The 15,946-nt window shown below is 39.5% G+C and overlaps 1 protein-coding gene across 1 annotated transcript in view; it reads left to right on the top strand.

Annotated features, from left to right (window-relative positions):
* SYNJ1 (synaptojanin 1) overlaps window positions 1-15,946 on the top strand; it is a 58,173-nt gene that overhangs the window by 22,696 nt on the left and 19,531 nt on the right. The window contains 9 exon segments of the mRNA XM_032220469.1: window positions 753-893; window positions 6,144-6,336; window positions 8,355-8,513; window positions 10,740-10,869; window positions 10,872-10,895; window positions 11,299-11,416; window positions 11,521-11,736; window positions 13,442-13,520; window positions 14,497-14,659. Of these exon segments, the coding sequence (XP_032076360.1) occupies window positions 753-893; window positions 6,144-6,336; window positions 8,355-8,513; window positions 10,740-10,869; window positions 10,872-10,895; window positions 11,299-11,416; window positions 11,521-11,736; window positions 13,442-13,520; window positions 14,497-14,659 (1,223 nt within the window).

Genomic DNA, 15,946 nt, shown 5'->3' with positions numbered 1-15,946 from the left:
TGATAATGAAAGCTGTGAGAGGTCAAGAAGAGCATGGATGACTGCACTCCCTCAGAGTGTATGTATTAGTGTGTACTAGTATTAAAATATGTTAAATGGCTGTTTACATCAGTTTCAACAGCACATCCCAATTATGGAAACAATTAAGTCTATGTATTTTGTAGACAGCTACTACAGGCATTTTTGTCTGTTCTGTATGACTTTTTTGGGTAAATACATGTAATCCTCAATTACCAACCACAATTAGCCCAAAATGTCTGTTGCTAAGTGAAACAGTTATGTGAATTTTGCGCCAGTTTACAATCTTTCTTGCCACAGTTGTTAACTGAATCACTACAATTGTTAAATTAGTAATACGGTTGTTAAGTGAAACTGGCTTCCCCAGATCTGGCTTGTCAGAAGGTCATAAGAGATGATCACATGATGCAAAAGATGATCAAATGATTTCGGGACATTCCAACCATCATAAATATGAATCAGTTGCCTGACATTTGAATTTTGATGACATGACATGGAGATGCTGCAGTGATCTTAAATGTGAACAAAAATATTGTAAATCACTTTTCAGTGCCATTGTAACTTTGAAGGGTCACTAAACAAATTGTTGTAATTCTCAGATTACCTGTATTACTACAAATTCCTACTTTTCAATTTTAGGTGTTTTTTTTAAAGAACTTACCGTAATTATTTTCAGAAAAAAATAATGTACATGTCCTATAAAAACTAAAATATTATTTTGTCTATACTGGCAGTACAACTAATCAGAAGTTATGGGCTGCTGAACTGCAGAAGACGATCTCAAGAGACTACAAATATGTTCTCTTGGCTTCAGAACAATTGGTGGGTGTGTGCCTCTTTGTATTCATCAGACCTCAGCATGCCCCTTTTATCAGGTAAATGTTCTGATATGTTAAAACCAACCATTTTAGGTCATTTTATCACTCTGATGAATGTATTTCAGCTATGTATTAAAAACCATGAAACAAGCTTACAGATATAACCACAGATAATGAATATTCCTATCCTATTTTCACATTTTGTGACAATAATCAACTTTTATGTAATTATACTTACAAAAGTATCTGATAAAGAGAAAAAAGTTTTGATACACATTCTATTTAGTATGTGCTTGGGAATATTTTTCTTGCTATAAAATGCACTATAGAAAGCTCTCTAGAGAAATTGAGAAACAGAGAGGAAGGATACACTCAATTGGACATTTTTGAGTGTGTCAGAGAAGTTAGGGATCTGCTAGTACCAAACAGATTACATGTTCCTCATAGAATCCTTGCTGTGACATCAAGTTGGATTTGATATAACTTGATTTCCTCATCCTTGTTGCTTTTCTATTGGTGGGATATGCACAAATTGAATGAAATCGGGCCTTCCCTCACCACCCATCCCTCCCCCCCACAAACACAATATTAATTGCATTTTGATGTTTTGGGTTTCCTGATTAATTTCATTAATTACCTTTTTTTTAGATTTCTTTAATTTTTCATTTAAAAGAAGCTGGTGTACAGCAAGTAAAGTCACAGCATCACCCATAAAGTCATAGCATTTTGCATCATCATCTACTCTCCTTTAGCTCTTTAGTAATCCCTAGAAAATATATACTGTATATCTGTCTCAATTCACAGTACTGAATTGAGGTGGCAGAGAATGTCCAGGGTGGCAGTTAAGAATTTTATTGGTCACCATTCTGACAAAACAGTGTTTGTGACTGGTCATGCCTGCTTAGACAGCCTTCAGCATGCTCTCACAACCCCAAATAGGAGTGAGAAGACAAAACATTTACCAAATGAAAGAAATGGGAACAACAAGTTAGTAAATAATAGAGTTAAACTAAGCAAACATTTATTCATGGAAAGCAGGAAGATTGGAATATCTGAGGAGTACAAAGGTGGGTTTCTAGCATCAAAAGTCCAGGCAGGGGGCCTTCTGGCAATTTGATACAGAAGGCTCAAAACCATAATTGAAGGGAAAGCTCTCTAACATACTCTGTTTTGGTTTAAATACTATAACTGAATTACTTCTTAAATGTTTTTTATGTTATAATAACAAAATAATCTTGTACCGTATATACTCAAGTATAAGCCGAGTTTTTCAGCCGCCTCGGCTTATACTCGAGTCAGTGAAAAATTTGCCCGAAATGGAGGAGAAAAAGGGGCGGGGCCATGCCGCTGGGTGACGCTCGTGAATGGCCTGGCGCCCCTGTGAGTTTCCCCTCCCTCTGTGTCAGTTTGCCGCGCAGCACGCACCGCACCATCCCCCCTCCTCACATTCTAATGTAATGCAGGGCTGTCTTAGGATTCCCCTTCCTCCCCCTCCTGCCACTCTGCAACGATGTCCCACCTCCTCCTTGTTATGGCAAGCAGCCACATAGCGATGTCCCACCTCCTCTGGTACAGTGATCCAATGATAGGAATCACTGTGCCGTGTGTCATAGGAGGCGGGACATCGCTCCCGCGGCTGCACGGGACATCATCATCACAGCGGGACATCAGCATCATGAGGTGGTGAAGTATTTCATTGAATACACCACTAGTTTACTGTTTTTCTTTGAAATAAATATTCAAAAACATTATTGGTATCTATTTTTATTTTTGAAATTTACCGGTAGCTGCTGCATTTCCCACCCTAGGCTTATACTCGAGTCAATAACTTTTCCAGTTTTTTTGTGGTAAAATTAGGTGCCTCGGCTTATATTCGGGTCGGCCTATACTCGAGTATATACGGTAAGCGCTTTTTTTGAAGTAAAACATATTTTATTCTATTACCAAGTTGACTATAGTTACAATTGTTTTAAGGGGCTGTCCATAGTATATTACAACAAATACATATACTATTCTCCTGAGCGCTGCTTGGAGAGTCCAAGCATGGGTTAACACAGTCTATCTGCCTTAGGACTGAGTATCTTTTTTCCCTTTGACCACGCCTCCCATTGCCTCTACAATCTCAGATTAAAAACTCAGTCCACCCAGTGAGGACTTGAATTTGGGGAGTTCCTCGGTCCTAGAGCAAATAGAGTGGACTTCCCATCATAAGTACTGTTCTATTACCATTACATCCCTAAGACCACCTCATCTGTTGGACATCTGATTCTGCTGAGAGTTGTGAAGCGTCTTACAGCTGCTTGTCGCTGCTGACTCTGTGCAGCTGACTGCCACTGGTGGAAGCGGAGCAGAAGCGTGAGTCGTTCGCCCGGCGTCTGCCAGTGAACGGTGGGGGGAGGAAGACTTCCCTTGTCATTCCCTTCGTGTCACAGATGTTCCAGGTAGTGCGGAGCCTTCTCGCTGGCTCGAAAAGGTTCGGGCGGCTTTCCCTGCACTGTCGGCTGTTGCGTCGGCCATTTTGGAGATTCGCACGCTTTTCCCCAGCAACAGGGGCAGGAACCGTGCATGCAGCGGCAGCCATTTTGGACAAGCCGTTTCGCAGCCGCGTGTAGCCGGTGTGAGCGAGAGATGTTTACGGGGCTGCAGGAACCAGGGAAGCGGTCTCCATTGTCTCCTGCTTGGAGCCGCTGCGATCGGCGGGCCGCCCCACCATACCCCCAGCAGCATTGCGGATCGCTGTCCGGGAGGCCGGGAAACTTGTCTGGGGTGCCAGCAAGTTGCATCCAGCTGGAGGGCTGTGGACGGCCTGAGGAGGGGCCTAGTCCTGCGGGCACCCCTCTCCTCCATGATCTGCGGGCGCCATTAGCCAGCTGGCTTGCGCCCAATTCGGCCTAGTGAATCAGCTCCTCGTTGCCTTCTTTTTGGCTGAACCACCATTCCAGACGGCGGTTTGGAGCTTCAAGAGGCCCAGTCACGGCCCTCAGCCAAACGGGCCAGGCTGGATCACCCGCCCAAAGGGGGCAAAGGGAACAAAGGCTCTTCCAGTAGGCACCCCATGGGGCCTTCTGAGAGCAATGACCATAAGGATAGTGCCAAGCACCGCAAGGGGGGTTCCCCTATTCTACGGGAGCATCACCCATCCCTGGAATGCAGGGAGGCACCTGATCCCACCCCAGGGCAGAGGCTTGAGCAGGGACCTGGCTCCCCCAGGGCGAGCAGGTCACCGTCATCAGCAGTGGATATATCCAGGGATTCCTCCCCTGCAGCTTCATGGTGAAACCCAGATTCTCCCAGTTCTTCCCTGAGGGAGGAACTGGCGCCCTCACAAGTTTTCTCTCCCCTCTGAGGAGGGCTCCACCTCCAGGGCCTACAGGAGCTGCAGGAATTCTAGTAAGGCTCACCGCAGGGAGAGCAAGAAGTCAGCCCTGTCCGCAGAGATGAAGGAGGTCATATCTCTGGCCATCTCCCAGGGCATTGCTGAGGGCATGAAGTATCGTACTGGTAAAGAGGCCCCTTCCAAACCTAAGTATGGTTCCAAACTGACCCCTGAGCAGGCTCCGGCCTCCCCCAGCACTTTGGTGGCTACGGAGGAGTCTGCTCTGGAAGAGGGGGAGGGGGAGGACTTTCAGTTGTGGAAGACGAGGACCTCCCTCCAGACAAACCGACCTTCACCGGCCTTTTTAAGCCTTCTCTCTTTAAGTCCATCCTACATAAGGTGAAGGCGGCCACAGAGTTAGGAACCACTCCCAAGGGGTCCACCTCTGGGGCCTCAGGCACCAGAGACCACAAAGAAGGCCTACTTAAGGAACCAGCCTCGACACAGGAATTCATTCCAGTGCCGGAGCTCTTCATGGACATGGTCCAGAGGCAATGGATTCAGTCTGGGACCTTGACCAACCCTGGTGGGGGTGACAAGTCTTTGTACACTGTTGAGCAAAAAATGGAAGAAGTCCTGAAACTATCTGAGGTAGATGTTCCGGTGGTCTCTCTGACCTCTACTGCCAACCTGCCGGCGGACCTTCTAGAAGGTCTCAAGGCGGAGGATAAGAAGTCAGAGAAGGCGTGCCTTAAAACTCACCAGGCAGCCGCCTGGGCTATTAGAGCCTCCACCTCCGCCTCATTTTTCATAAGATCTTCTCTCCTCTGGCTGAGGCAATTGAGATCCAGACCCCACTCTGGGGGATCTCGATGGAGGCACGACTTAACAAAAATCATCACAGCGGTGGAATATTCCACTGATGCATCCTTAAATGCAGCAAAATTTGCATCCCAGGCACTAGCTTCTAACATTACCTCTCGCTGTTTGCTCTGGCTTCGCCACTGGCCGGCAGAGATGAAGGCAAAGTGGAAGCTGGCGTCTGATGGGTTTTACTCCATACTGATCATCCTGGGTCGGATGTTGGCTGCAGGCCGGCATTAAACTGGCGTACGAACTTCATGGGAAGGCCGTGCCGTGCCGTGTGATGGCTCACTCCACAAGAAGTGCGGCCACGTCTGCTGCGTGGGCGATCCAGGTATCAATCATTGACATTTGTCGGGCAGCCACGTGGGCGTCCCCCACAGCCTTCATTCGCAATTACAAAATAGACACCTTTGCCTTGGCCAAAGCCTCTTTGGGGCGAAGAATTTTACAAAAGGTTGCAGAGGCTCTGGACTCTACAAATTCTTCCCGCCCTGGGACTCTTCAAGCAGTGCTCAGGAGACAGACCGTTGGCTTACCTGAACGGTCGTTCTCTGAGCGCTGCGGGAGAGTCCAAACCCACCCAGGGTCTTATTGCCTCTGGTGATGACTTTGAGGAACAGTGGAGGCGGTCCTGAACGGAGTCTTCTTCGTTTTTAATCTGAGATTGTAGAGGCAAAGGGAGGCATGGTCAAAGGGAAAAAAGTTACTCAGTCCTAGGGATTGATAGACTGTGTTAACCCATGCTTGGACTCTCCTGCAGCGCCCAGAGAACGACCGTTCAGGTAAGCCAACGGTCTTTCTGAGGGGAGAAAATGCTCACTTCAAAATTGGGAAAAAATATTTCCCACAGTATTTTCTATTCGAACAGTATCAAAATGTTCCCAACCAGCATGAACCCCAAAATTCAGGTTGAAACTGATATAAGAATAAATATTCTTGGTAAAATACTATACTATTGTATGAATATCATTGTGCAGGACCATTGAACATACTCAGTGATGATAGAATCTGATCATATCAGACAGTGAAAATTATTTGTAAGTGATAAGACTTAAATGCTTTGAAAATTTGAACAAAAATGGAAATTACATCTTTTGACAATCTAATTTTAATTCTCATTGTAGGGACGTTGCAGTAGACACTGTAAAGACTGGTATGGGAGGAGCTACTGGTAATAAGGGCGCAGTAGCTATTCGAATGTTGTTTCATACATCCAGTCTTTGCTTTGTATGCAGTCACTTTGCTGCAGGGCAGTCACAAGTCAAGGAGAGAAATGAAGATTTTGTGGAAATATGTCGCAAGCTGAGCTTCCCAATGGTAAGATGAAATTAAATCGCCTAATCAGATATTGTCTGAAAAGATTCTAATACCGAATTTTAAGAAACCCTCAATAAATATTACATGAACAGATTTGTGCAAAAAAACATGACCATTTAGGTATTTATTTAGTAATTATTATAAAAAACCTATTTCTAATAATCTGCCCTTACTTTCCGTGATATATCAAATATTTTGAAAGTAAAAATAAAATTAATTTTATTAGTTTTTAATGAACAATATCAAGTGACATTAACATAAATCTATGCAAAAAAGGGGGAAATATGGAAAAAATAAAATCTGTCTGCTGCAATGAGGATAAAGGAGCAGGTACTGTGCATTTAAAAATTGTCATATATATGAAGTTTACCAGTTTATTTATTACTATTTTGTTTATTAATTTATATGCTGGCCCTGTCACATATATGGATGGATGGATAGATAGATATATTTCAAAAGTTACATATATAACTGAAATCAAGGAAATGGTTGGCACGAGGATAAGATTGTCTCACCCTGTCAACTACCTCCAGCAATCAGCAACCCCCTTAGCGCCCCAACCCAACTGGCAGAACCAGGATTTGGTCTTTTTTGCTATTGAGATAAACCATAAAGCCCATCCAACGATCATAAAATTGTGGTTCCTGTCTTTGATGTCTCATTAATTATAATAGGTTTTACTTTTACTAACCTGCAACTCTATGGTTATATTACCTAGAGTTTTCCAATGTTGCATTGAGTTTTTTATATTTTTAACCTTGTGATTTGGTCTCGTAAATAAATGCAGTAAATCTATTTCTGGGGAGCATTCAATTCTTTGATTAGTGATGGTACCTATCTCCCCAAAGACTTGATGTGAAAAAAGCTATAAATTTATCATGTGACTACTACTACAAATGAGAAAAAATATCCATTTTTGACCTCTCCACCATTTAGAAGAATAGTTGTGGTACGCATGTGCCAATCCAACAGGAAGTGAATATAAATTAGCCTTGTAATTGGACTTGCAGGGCCAGGCTAAGAAATAGAATGAACATCTTAGCACTTAGACTTATACACCGCTTCATAGTGCTTTTACAGCCCTCTCTAAGTGGTTTACAGAGTCAGTATATTGCCCCTAACAATCTGGGTCCTCATTTTGCCCACCTCGGAAAGAAGGAAGGCTGAGTCAACCTTGAGCTTGGTGAGATTTGAACTGCCAAACTGCAGGTAGCAGTCAGCTGAAGTAGCTTGCAGTACTGCACTCTAACCACTGCGCCACCTTGGCTCATGATCTAAATCAGTTCATTGAAAATAAATATTTATGGTTTTCTTCTGATGTCCTGTACTTATGTGCTGTGATAATCTGCTGTGTAGTTATGTTTGGTTGATGAAGGATTGTAGAGGTAGAAAAAACACTCTGTACATGTATTCTGGTTGCTGTCAGTTGCAGATAAATAAAAAAGTGTCTGAAATATATACTGAAATGGATGATGCAGTTTTGATAGTGCAAAACTGAAATTACCCACATCTCTCTTTTTTCAAATGGAGACTGACAAAAGATTGCGAATACAAGTATTGCATATATAGGTAGTCCTCGAGTTACGATCACAATTGAGCCTAAAATTTCTGTTGCTGAGTGAGACAGGTGTTAAGAGAATTTTGTCCCATTTTATAACCTTTCTTGGCACACTTGTTAAATGAATCACTGCAGTTGTTCAGTTAGCAACATGGTTCTTATGTGAATCTGGCTTCCACGTTGAATTGGTCTTTGAGGAGGTCAAAAAGGTGATCACATGACCTCAGGACACTGCGACCGTCATAAATATAAGTCGGTTGCAAGTGTCTGAATTTTGATCACATGACCATGGGGATGGCGACAATGATCGTAAGAGTGAAAATCAGTCATATGTCACTTTTTTCAAAAGGTCACTAAATTAACAGTTGTATGTCAAGGACGACCTGTACTGTAATTTAATAACAAATATGTGTTGTACCGAAATTCAAAATGGTCGCACTGATTTCTTCTTGTATTTCAGGGCAGAATGCTGTTTTCACATGACTATGTATTTTGGTGTGGTGATTTTAATTATCGTATAGATCTTCCTAATGAGGAAGTAAAAGAATTAATTCGGCAGCAGAATTGGGATGCTCTTATTGCAGGAGATCAACTTGTTAATCAGAAAAATGCAGGGCAGGTAACTGCATATTTCCTTTAAAGATATATGGTTTCCTCTTTGCTATTAACTGTTGCTGTTAAATGTTAACACCTTCAGTATCAAAGGCTAGTTAGTTAACTGGCTTTTTAGAAGTATTACTACTCCGATGGGTCGTATCAGTTATTTTGTGTCCCAGAGTAATATGTTTCTGTTTCCAAATAGGAGTTTTTCAGTTCATATTTGAGGCTCTAGAATCTCTTTTAATTGCACTTAAGCAAAGAAAACCTTAGCACTGCTTCCTTTGATTTTGCACAATTTGAAAAGATTGGATTTTTTTTTAATCATAAAAGCTTTTATTTTTCATTGCTATTGGGCCATTAGGAGCCTTGTTTTCTTGATATTAATGAACCTTTTGATATTTTATCTGCCAGAGATCCTATAAGCTCCAGTCATAACCAATTTGCATATATTGTACATGTGGTGTTGGTAAATTAAGTATCATTTGAATACATTTGTTCTGCTCAGATCTTGCTTTCTTGATGCTTAGTGTATTGCTTTACCTCAGCCAATGGAAACTGAATCCAAATAAGATGGTCAAAAATGGCAGGTTATAGTTTGATTATGATTGTGCAGCCCAAACGTGCATTACAAACGGAGATATACTGTACATAATAAAGCATAAAAAGTTTTTCAGAAGCCACTGAGACTTGGAACACTTGTGGATTTCTCTTTTGGCTGATGAAAATAAAAGCATGCAAGTAAAAAATTGAAACAATGCTCCCTAATATATACCATGAAATAATTTTCTCTAGTTTTAGTTCCATTTCATTTTTAGTGGTCAATTCAGATATAATTAATAGGAATAATAGAATGATACAAATAAAGTGTCTACATAAAGAAATAATAAAAAAGAAATAAAAAATATCATTTCCATTGCTTGTATTCTTTTTAAAAAATCAACAATCTCCACAGTCACCATTCTGTTTGATCTACAAGTAGAATATCTTCGGTAATAATTTATTAAAATCGTATGCTATCTGACATGATTTCCAATAACTCTGGGTAGTTCATAACAATAAAATACAATAAATCAATAAAGATAATAAGCACAAGAAAGTAGATGAAATTTAGCAAGGGATCTCACTCTTCCTTCTCAAAGACCTTGTTGAAGGTCACCCCAAGGGTCTTCTTGGTTATTCTAAGCAATAGCAGAAAGAAATCCAGATCTCAGGCGGTATTTCATTTCAATGGGTAGACAGTGCTACAGAGAATGTATTTTCCAAGGGTCCCAATAGATTGTTGTTTAATTGAAGGAACCCCATTGTACCAACTCTGGAAGATTGAATTAGGCAAGTAGATACTATGGGAGACAGGTGGAACCCTCAAGTAATCAGGTCCTATGCTGTGTAGCCCTTTTAGGTAACAACCAGATACATAAGTTAAATTTTGTAATTTCGCTTTAGTTTTCAGTTTTCAAATTCTTTGTGCAAAAAAATCAGACACAACTCTTTTGATATACTGGCTTCCTTTGAAGTGGTATAGTAGAGGAAGACATTCTATAAATTCAGTCAGACTAGTCTTTAGGATGTAAAAAAAAAGTTGCTATGGGATCACTCATCATACATATAGCCTCAATACTAGACTATGCACATGAATTATATGTATATCTTCTTCAGCCTATTTGGTTGGAAACTTCAGCTGGTCCTGAATACATATACTTTGGTAAGGATCGCTCTATTTTAAGATCTTGCCAACCTTAACGCTGAGAGAGAGTAGTATTTTAACTTAGTAAGACTAGTTACAGTAAATGCGTTTCAGTATACTGGCATCTGATAATGTGGAATCTAGGTTATTATAGAGTACAATTGAGTATTGTAAAATGCCACATTTTTTTTTCCATCTTTGAAGACCTATGGATGTCATAAGGAAAAAAAAATATCCCCAACATCAACATTCATAAAATATATCTTGACTATTTTAATAATTATATTTGGTCGCTTTTTTCAAATATATGTGTCATTTATACAGTCTGCAGCACTTATTTTTAGATTTTTTTCTTTCCTCTTGTAGGCAGATTTCCCCCCACCCTCCACTCCCTAAATTCTACCTAATCTACTAACAGCGTCAGCTATGGTATTAATGTCACTTATAATATTCAGAATTTCATAAATAAATTTTATACAGCAAACGTTAAGTTTTGCTTTGTAGCTTTGTATGATATGGTATAATATTAAAGTTTTCCTAATGCTCTAATTTCCTTCCTACAGATTTAGAGGCTTTGTTGAGGGAAAAGTAGCTTTTGCTCCTACATACAAATATGATTTATTTTCGGATGACTATGATACCAGTTGAAAATGTAGTACACCAGCTTGGACAGATCGGATACTGTGGAAAAGACGAAATGGCCTTTTGACCGATCAGGTGAGATAATGAATGTAATATTGCCAATACCAAGTAGTCTGATAAGGATTAGTTCTGTAAACATTCTGTACAAAAATGGAAGTATTAGAATTATAAGAAATAATTATATCTGTTTCATGGATATTTTTGGTGTTTACTTTCATGTGGGAAGGCACAACATTTTAACACTAGAAATTCATTAAATATATTCTGAAAGTTTCTTTCTAATAAAAAGGTATTGTGAAAAAGCCTGAAGTAAAATTCCGATTTACTGCTTCAAATATTTTAATTTATGTACTTGTAGATTATATTAGAATGTATGTTTCAGTACAAAACTGAAGTGAGAATTTCAGACTGATTTCCTTTTCCCTTTGTAATCCTATAATCTGAGGTCTCTAGAACATATCACATTTTTTTATTTTAGCGGAAGACATGGACCTTTTGAACTCCAATTTTGACGATGAAAATAAACTTCTTTACACATGGAATCCAGGAAGTCTTCTATATTATGGACGGGCAGAATTAAAAACATCTGACCATAGGTTTGAACTTATCCTTTCATAACAGCTTCTCATCCTTTGAAAAACTATTCCAATATGATCCATGGCTTTGGATTAATTTATGACTTTTATTGATATATTTTCAGGCCTGTTGTTGCGCTAATTGATATAGATATTTTTGAAGTTGATGCAGAAGAGCGACACAAAGTTTACAAAGAAGTAATTGCAGTTCAGGGACCTCCTGATGGCACTATAATGATTTCCATTAAAGGATCATCATTAGAAGATAACTATTTTGATGATAATTTGATTGATGAACTTCTTCAAAAATTTGCAACTTATGGTGAAGTTATACTTATAAGGTTAGAACAAATTCAATTGTAAATACTGCATTTTTTTCTTAAAATGTTCAAAATCTTTTATTTGGAGTAAGCTAAAATAATAAATCTTTATGTTTAGAATATTTTGGGGAAATTATGGTAGGACATAAAGCAAAATTATTCCAATTTTCAGAGAGGCTTCCAGCATAGTCTTTTCTATAAGACTAATGATAATACAATTAGTCCTCAACTTACAAGAGTTCATTTAGTGTCCATTCAACGTTGCAACAAAAGTTACTTATGACCTTTTTATGACTTTCTGACAAACAAAGTCAATGGGCATGCCAAACAGCCATGAGACTAACTTAACATTTGCAGTGACTGGCTTAACAACTATGGCAAGGAAGATCGTAAAATGGGACAAAATTCACATAACAAGTGTCACACTTAGCAACATACATTTTGAACTCAATTGTGGTCAAAAGTCAAGGACTACTTATATATTTTCAGCAGTAGAATAAAATACAAATGCTAGGTATGCATTTTAGAGTTTCTTATATGTATTGTTTCAGGCCTTTTTATACTGCCTATGCCCTTGGTGCCACTGGTGGCATGCGGAGCCAGTTGTTAGGGCATACAAAGCATTGCCCTGTCAGCTGTAGCGCACCAGCTGACCGGCCTTCTTTTTTGGGTGTTTTTTTCCTTCCAGAGGCTTCCCTGAAGTCCCTGGAGGGCGAAAAAACACCCAACGTGCAAACCAGAAGTTCAGAAACCGACTTCTGGTTTGCGTGTTGGGCAGTTTTTCATGCTCCGGAACCTTCGGAGAAGCCTCCTGAAGGCTCCAGAGGATGAAAAATGGCCCTACGGACAAACCAGAAATCATTTCTGGGTTGCCCATAGAGCTGTTTTTTGCGCTCTGGAGCCTTCATTGAAGCTGCCTAAAGGCTGGGGGGGGGGGGGGGGCAGGAGAGGCCCTCTGCAGGCTCCTAGAAAACCCCGGGAACCTGGGGAGGGTGAAAAAAGGGTAGCAGGGGACGTATGCATAGCATTATGGGTGTGGGCATGCCCACGAACGCCTCCCCTGCGTTCCCTGCTTTTGGCATGCGATCCAAAAAAGGTTAGCCATCATTAGCCTACGGTTACAACCATAAATACCTTTGTGTTTCTATAAAAATGCATTGCTTGTAAATATGAGTATACCTGTGATTGGATATTCATCAATATCCAATTCAAGTGATGTAGTATAATATTGTATGATAAGAAGCATTGAAACAATCCAAATGGTATGGGAATAATATACAGAACAATGTTGGCACTTTCGGTTGGCAGTGTTTTACTTTAACTTATGAAAATTTGTAAATAATAATTTTTAACATATTTGGACATTTCTGATGCCAAAACATTTTTATGGCTTAGTGTTGTATGTCAGCTGGGCTACCACTGCATGTTAAATATATAACACTGTCTTAAGAATTATGGCTATGTATTCAGTGTTCGGGTCTTAGAAAAACCAAATTGGAATGGCAAAAGGGTTCTCTTTATTCTTTTTATAGGTATTTTTTATTTCTTTGGAGTAAGTTTTGTAGCTATTATTGCATCTACATTTTGTTTCAGGTAGCCATATCATGCTAATCATTTGGGCCAAAGTAGAAATATTGAAAAAAACAAACTACAGAGAAAACATATAGATGAGTAGTAATCTTCAGTATGTTGTATCATTATGTTTAAAATTTGTTATACTTTACAGATTTGTAGAAGATAAAATGTGGGTGACATTTTTGGAAGGCAGCTCTGCTTTAAATGTTCTGGATCTCGATGGTATTGAGGTAACAATCATTTCTATTCTTATTTATACCTCTATAAATAATAGTGGTGTAAGCAGAGTATGTGATATTGTGATGTATTTTAGTATTCTCTAAACATTAGGTATAGATATTTGATAAGCCATTCTTGTGAAATTTGGGACTTAAGGTTGCGGGGCACTCTGCTTCAGTATACATATTTCTTCCTGAGTCAGTGGTATATTAGGACGCATGGGAATGATGAAGCAACATGAAGTGGTTGTTTCTAAGATTCTGATTGTTTCCACATATGTTTGCATGTATAACCTTATTTTATTTTGCAGCTAGCACAATGATGTCAACCTCAGCAAAACCTATAGGGGTAGTCCTCAACTTACAACCTTTTGCTTACTGACTCTTTGAAGTTACAACGACACTGAAAAAAGTAACATTACATTTTTCACATTTAGGATCTTTCCAACAGACTCATGGTCAAAGTTTGGACGCTTGGCAATGGCTCATATTTATGACAGTTGCAGTGTCCAGGAGTCATGTGATCACCTTTTTGTGACCATCTGACAAGCAAATTCAATGGAGAAGCCAAATTCACTTTACAACTCTCTTGCTAATTTAACAACTGCAGTGATTCACTTAACAACTGTGATAAGAAAGGTTGTAAAATGGGGCAAAACTCACTTAACAACTGTCTTACTTAGAAACAGAAATTTTAATCTCAATTACGGTTGTAAGTCAAGGACTATCTGTATTGTGTCATACAAAATTCTACTCCTTGTGAGGGAAGTCATGACAAACAAAAAGGGACAGAATATCATGTGGGTCATGATATCATTTGGCACAGTTCTGCAGATGTTCCTATTTCTAGATTAATTTTTTCAAATGATCATGTTTGTTCTTTTCTCTCTAATTACCGTGTAAAGAAGTTTTGGTTTGTGGGGAGGAGGGGTTGATTTGATTTTTTAAAAAGAAATTGTGTGAACTATTCTTTCTGGTTGAAATTCAGGTTCTTGGGAAAACTGCTAACATTTCTTTGAAAAACCCTGATTGGATTAAGAGTTTAGAAGATGAAATTAGTTTGGAGAGAGTTAATATTGGGCTGCCTTCATCAACAAGTTCTACTTTGCTTTGTGAAGATGCAGAAGTTACTGCAGACTACGATATGGAAGGTTTGCTAGATTCAAGATTGATTCTGTTCAGTGGATGCTATTTTACAGCTCATGTTACTAATATACAACACACCACAGTTGAATCTATTAAATTTATTGAATTTTAGGATAAGAATAAAAACTATTTTTCTCATCTGTTAATACCACATTCCCTTATTTGGTTCCTAAACTTGTCTATCAACAAAATCTTTTCTAAATTTACCTTATTGATTCTGTATGGGACCAAGTTAGCCAATTTATATGAAATTATTAACTTTTATTTGGCACATATTTACCAGAATGAGATGTTAAAGTGTACCTAAATTTCAAATAGAATACTGAGGAATATATAATAGTTAAGCTCCTGTTTATCGTCAAGATGTCAGGGTTCCAATAATTTAATTAGCAATAAGTTTGCTAATATCTACATGGTTTCCACTGTGCTAACATTTCCGAAAAGTTGAAACACCTGTCGTCCCAGGTTTTGGATTTGGGTGGCTGGGGTCCCTGTCAAATTGTATGAGGCTTAGCTTAACTTGATCCATCACCAGTTCTTGTTTGTTTATTTTTATTTTTATATAACTGTTAATATTTATTTTGTCAGTTTGGAGTTGAGACGTGCCTAAATAAATAAATTAAAATAAATTACATTGCATTATATGACTCTTCTGACCTAGGTTTCCTGATACAATAAAATCACACGATTAGGTCCAAAACCCTCTTTTTATTTCAGAGGATGTGAATTATATTCATTCACAGACGATAATGAGTCCCAAATAGTTGGAAAGAGTTCTACAGGAGGCTGCCGAAGTCCTTCAGAGTAAGGCTGATAAGCACCCACCTTTATCTTCTTTGAAAATGCTGCTAAAGACCTAATTAGCAATCAGCTTGGCAAGGCCACACTGAGCAAAGAGTCTAAACAGAGTTTCAGAAGGGAAACTGACCAGCATGAACCAAGTTGCTTCCTGCAAAGGCTCATGTGCCTTTGCTCCTCCTTTATGTTCTATGGGACGGCCAATCACCTCCAAACTTTACTCCTGAGTCGTGCCTTCTGTTTTAATTGTCCTTGCCTTCTCGTGCACTGGGAACGCGGAACCTATTTCTCTGCCTTATTGCTGTCCAACTCTGCAGAGGCAGCACATAACTCCCAGATGGCCCTGGCCCCCTCTCTGCCTCTGACGCAGAGCCCTCGTCCAAGCCTTCTCCAGACTCCAGGACTAGCCCATGTTCCTCCGTAACCTCCTTGCTGTCCGACTCTGCTGCCAGCTCCACAGTTCACTGGCGAACCACAACAATGACATTAAAATA

This window comes from Thamnophis elegans, chromosome 6 (assembly GCF_009769535.1).
Source record: "Thamnophis elegans isolate rThaEle1 chromosome 6, rThaEle1.pri, whole genome shotgun sequence".
NCBI classification, from domain to species: Eukaryota; Metazoa; Chordata; class Lepidosauria; order Squamata; family Colubridae; genus Thamnophis; species Thamnophis elegans.
Note: the sequence above shows the minus strand (reverse complement) of the source record. Positions and strands in the feature narration are given on the sequence as shown.